The sequence below is a fragment of the Rhagoletis pomonella genome, unplaced genomic scaffold (assembly GCF_013731165.1).
Source record: "Rhagoletis pomonella isolate Grant_MI unplaced genomic scaffold, Rhpom_1.0 Rhpom_scaffold_00009, whole genome shotgun sequence".
In the NCBI taxonomy this organism is placed as follows: Eukaryota; Metazoa; Arthropoda; class Insecta; order Diptera; family Tephritidae; genus Rhagoletis; species Rhagoletis pomonella.
Genome location: NW_023458563.1, coordinates 28,003,615 through 28,009,075, shown reverse-complemented (window position 1 = coordinate 28,009,075; position 5,461 = coordinate 28,003,615). Strand labels below are relative to the sequence as shown.

Here is a 5,461-nt window from a genome sequence, read left to right as displayed (position 1 = left end):
TCGATGAAAATATCGGCAGTGTTGCCTGTTAAACTTTTTATATGAAGATAATATTTCTCCTAGTATTTTAGTAGTAGTTTCTATAAATCAAAAAAGACGGCAACACAGGCTAAGGCAGAATGCGGGAGCGAGACAACTGCAAGGTTATCCAACCTTGTATATTGAATCATGGTCGAGAGATAGATGACACACTTTTCATATGCTAAATGTACGCGTATTTATTTATCTTCTATAAATCATAAAAGACGGCAACACAGGCTAAGTCAGAATGCGGGAGCGAGACAACTGCAAGGTTATCCAACCTTGTATATTGAATCATGGTCGAGAGATAGATGACACACTTTGGGTGGGCTGTAGAAGTCAGCCGCACCTTGTGCTTTAAGAAAACTAGGTGGAATTAACAAATGAAACTTGGTCAGGATGTTAACGGAGGTATCCTCTAAAACTTGTATAAGTAAAAAATATAAACAATGTCATTGTTTATAAGTTATTTGTTGTTAAAATTTCTTAAGTCGTTCTACTTGATTTCCTTAACAAAAAGTGCATTTGTCACATACTTTCTTATATATATATGCACATAGCACTGTACTTAATACTTTACACACTTTTATTTTATTTTATCTTGTATATAAATCACTTTAATTCAACTTTTATTGGCTTGTAAATTACATTCAATTGCACCCTTATTTACAATAACACATGGTTGCAAACTGACACATAACATGTGTTGCCATATAGTTCAAAACAATAAATACAAAGAAGGCAATGCTTAATACGTGCAGAATACGTAAATTTCTCTGATTGCAAAAATTTACATTGGGATCGATAGGGGTCTTAGTCCTGATCATAACCATAATAGACATCCCTGGGGTGACAGCCCCAGGTTAACCACACAGAAAGTGAATTCTAGTTACCTTATCCTTTCCCCCCACCCCCAGTTGGTGCACCACAAAAGGAGAATTCTTTTTGGTAAGGGTTATAATCCTAAAGCGCGGCCGAAGGCCGCCTACGCAGAAGGGTGAATTCTACTAAGTGAAAATTCCGAATTAAAAATCCGCCTTTATTGTCCAAAATTCCAGTCTGGCAGCACCAAGTTTGATGTTATTTTGCTATCTTATTCATCGTTTATACGAAAACTTTAACAAAAAATTATATAAGAACTATAGGGTTGCTAGAAAAGAGGGGGATATTTTTGAAATCAAGGGGTCCTATTCTACACCTCCCCATCCCCCCTTTTTCTAGAATTTGCCGTCTACTAAAATTCTCCCCGTCGGTGTATTCCTGTTGCTATAAGTCGTAGGCTTCCTGCCGGATTTGACAATTGGCATAGCTGAGAAGAAATTGATTGTAGGCAAATGCTGTGGATTACTGTGCTGCTTCTTTCGCATTTGCATCGGCAAGCTCGTTACCCCTAAGTTAGGTTAGGTTGACGTAGCAGTCGGTATATTTTTATTGCAAAGACAGTTACGTATCGCAATTATAAAAAAAGGTCCTTATTTGGTAATTTTTGGAATAATGCAGTGTGAATTCCTTACAGCTTCAACGAACTTGAAAATTCGACCGTATACTATATATAAGTATTTTATGTAATTGTATTTTCCTGAACGCCTGAATTCCTTAACTTTTTTTAATCTAATCGGCAGAATGGGGAACGCTTTCGGGCCGGGCTTTTTAATAAGACCTTAATAATAGTTCGCAGAAAGCAAGAAAAACACACAGTACAAATAAAATTTTCAATAAAAATATGTATTTGCATATGTAAATACTACTTTTCTGGTACGTTCTAATATATGGTACATACGAGTAGATACAAAAAAGTAGCATTTATGTATGCAAATACATATCGTGTAAGTGCGCTGTTAATAAGCACATACAAAATTCTGTCTTTTTATGGCTGTGACTTCATTGACATCAATTACTTTCGATGATAGCCGAAAGTCAATTAAGGAACTCAAATTGATTACATACTAAACTTAATCATGGACATGTTGTAAGTATTTCTGATTACGAAAGTTTTCATGAATAGAAACTTGTTCTACTTTTTTGATAAAGGACCTTTGGAAATCGAAAAATGGGCGTTTGAAAATCTTTTTAAATGCGGAACCTTTGTAGCCTAAGTTATTTTCTTAAAAGTTTCCGCCCGCTTTTAATTACAGCTTCAGTTTTATATTATAAAACCTGACAAGTATTTCCTAATTGGCAGTATTCAATTTTCCAAATACAGTAAAAACTCAGTGCCAACTTGTGTGTGTCATTATTTATTTATCTGCGTTGAAGAAAATTTTGTTCGACATTTGAAGGAGCCAGTCTTACAGAACTTTGCACATAAGAATCATTCCTATCGTAATCCACCAAATCACGAATGCAATTAAAGAAGCTTACATAAAATAGACTAACAAGCTCGAAATTCGTTTCATTTTGGTTTAGTGTAGGTTAGTAAATATTTGTTTATGAATGTGTGTATGTACGCATATGTATCTGAGTAGTGTTGTATCGAAACTTTAGTAAATTTTAGTAAACCTCAATAGTGATAATCTATGTACATATAATTTTGCATATTAATCGAAAAAATAAACATATATGTTTGTATGTATATCTATTACGCGTTATTGGTTCACTGCATAGTTTTTTCTCTTTAAGTTATAAGTAGTTTCCTTTGATTTTGGTTGATCGTTTTCCGATTTAATTGATCAAATTTTAAAAATCGGTGTAAGGCAAATCGTTTGCAGTCGCCAATGGCTTCTGCTGGTAGCCCCCTCCATAGCCACCAGCGCCTAGCCCAGTATTGTAGGCACCGCCGCATGCCTTTGGATAGCTTCCGACACTACTGGCACTGCTGCTTGCCCGCCAGCCGCGAGCCGTGTTGTTGTAGTTTTGACCATGCAACAGCTTATTGATGTTCTGGCGTTTTGTGTAAATGGGTGTTGTCGCCCGCTCATAGATGTCATTCCTAGGAACATTGTGCGTTTGATAGGGCGATGACGAAGACGACAAGTGATCGCCGGCGCTACCAGACCTCTCACCAAACTGTGCTGGTGAAGCGTTCCGCACATTTGCGCCTTGACTTTGTATGCCCAATCGACGGGGTTGAGAGTTCCAGTCATTGGTTTCTAGCTGTTGCTCAGCGACATTCTCAAATTTAGCGATCTTTTCGTAGGATAGCGGCGATGGGTTATAACTGATTTGGGTTACATTTGGAGTTGTAGATTGCGGCACTGTCCTGTAGCTGGTGGGTTCATAATATTGCTGCTTTGGTGGGGGTGTAGCGCCGTAACTTAGGAAGCCAACGCCGCCGCCGCTGTTGGGTTTAGCCAGTGGGAAGCTGATTGATGGCACCGGCGACGGTGTAGGTGTGAATTTCCAACTTGGCTTGTTATACGCTTCAGGCTGCTTTATGTTCACCACGGGTGGTGGGGCATAGCTCTCCAAAGAAATCTCCTTCGGCAGATATAACTCTGTTTACAAAAAAGGTTAAAAAATCCATGTAATAGTTGTTGGATTGGCAAGTCGTATAAGTATATGCATAGGATACATTAAATCGTAACACAAAATATAACTAATGTATTGTAAACGCGTCAAAACAACTTAGTAGTTTTTATCTGTTAACCACTCAACATGAAGAGAGTAAATGGAATATTTGAGTTAGTAAAACTCCATATAAATTTATCCTAAAGAATTACCTATCTATAGCATAATTTTTCTTAAAAAAATACAGGGCACATTGGTGTAAAAGATCTGAAAAGTCAGGATTTAAGAGTAAATCATAAGTCGTAGTAGTTTACGTGATTTTTTTTTTATGGATTTTTTTGTGCAATTCCTTCGGAATGGCTTTCGAATGGAAAAATAGACAATTCTAAGTGGAAAACTCGGATAAATCCGGAAGAACGCGAAACATTTGATTTTTTTCGACGAAATTTTGCATTTTATCGCATGATTTGATGATTTTGGACGATGTAAAGGTGGAAAGTTCGTTGTGGAGCTTGGAAAATTTCGGATAATTGTGAAATTCATTGTGAGCACGAATCAGTTGGGAACAATTTTCTCCCATATTTCATAACCGATTCGAATGGTTGCTGCTTTTTTGGAAAGGTGTTTAGAAGGAGGAGCGCACAAAGTTTTAATTTTTCCAATAGGTGGCGCAGTGGTCGAGCTACGCTAAAAAAATGCGTTTGGTACGTAGATAGCCTTTTGCCTAGATTAGCATATAGGATCCATTTTTTCCGTTAAGTGGGCCAGGGATCGATCTATTCGAAAAAGTCTTATTTATTGGAGCTGTAAAAGTAACGAAATTTCGGATACCCGTATGTATTCGTTACTAATCCAATCAACACCCGTATCTTTCGTATCGTTACTTTACTCGTTACTTTTGATACAAGCACTTGCACCTCACAAGAATCATCGCAACAAATCTTGTAGCGTAAGGAAATGTTCGTTCGTCCATATACATACATGTACATACATACAGTATATTTTGCTTAGCTGCACATCCTTCTTTGCACGAAAAACTTATGCACTTAACCGAAAAAGGCACTTAAGCTAATTTTCTTTACAACTTCAATGAGGAAGGTATCCAAATCCCTATGAAACCAAATAATGGAGAAGCTCTTACCACGTAGAAATTACTGCAAGCGAAATTTTTACCGAATAGTATCTAATTATCTATATAACTACATAAATTGATAGCCATTTTCGTTGTTCCGCGAGATGAGCAAAATAAATAAAAGACTGTAAAATTAGGTAATTGTAGGGTCAGTGCAGGTAAACGCAATACTTTCTTTGATAATTGATACTAGTTGCACAATTTTTAAGGCACGTATCGCCAATGTGCAGGTATGTTGAATGCATCTATCGGAGCAGTTTCCTTATAAATGTTTAAAATAATGCCTCTGATGCACATTTTGGGGTAGGTATCTTAAATGTGCACTTAAGCATAAAGGCGGCAAAGCAAAATATACTGTATATACATATGTATACACGCAACATATTTTGGTATCGATTCGAACAATTTGATACAATCAAGCACTTGTACCTCACACGAATCATGCATGCATGTACGTACATACACACGCAACAGTTTCGGTACCGCACAATATCTTGTGTCAGAGAACGTAAATTTATAGAGAAGGTCCATGAACGAATCAGCGTGGAAACTGTCAAATACCAACAAAACTGGCGAAGCGCATATTAAGAGCGGCCAGCCAGAGGCAAAATAGATTTAACAGAAATTGTCTCATCAAAGCAAATGCATATTTTTTTTTGTAAGACAGCGAAATCCTGACGGCTATTTACATTTTTAAAATGCTTTTATTATTCTTTAAATTGGTTAATTACTTAAAATAAATGCATGCATAGGTCGAAATATGTAATATGGACATATTGTGTACATGCATATATATGCGAGAGATGCAATTTTTTGAATCTAAAATGTGAAATTTATGCAAATATGTATGCAATTGGCAAA

At 36.6% G+C, this 5,461-nt stretch overlaps 1 protein-coding gene across 1 annotated transcript in view; it reads right to left on the bottom strand.

Moving 5' to 3' along the window:
* Positions 1 to 2,242: 2,242 nt before the first annotated feature.
* The window catches only part of LOC118745472 (mediator of RNA polymerase II transcription subunit 15), a 127,013-nt gene continuing 123,794 nt past the window's right edge, over positions 2,243 to 5,461 (bottom strand). Inside the window, exon 10 of the mRNA XM_036478920.1 lies at positions 2,243 to 3,455. Coding sequence (XP_036334813.1) covers positions 2,698 to 3,455 — 758 coding nt within the window. The 3' untranslated portion in view covers positions 2,243 to 2,697. The remainder of the gene's footprint in view (positions 3,456 to 5,461) is intronic.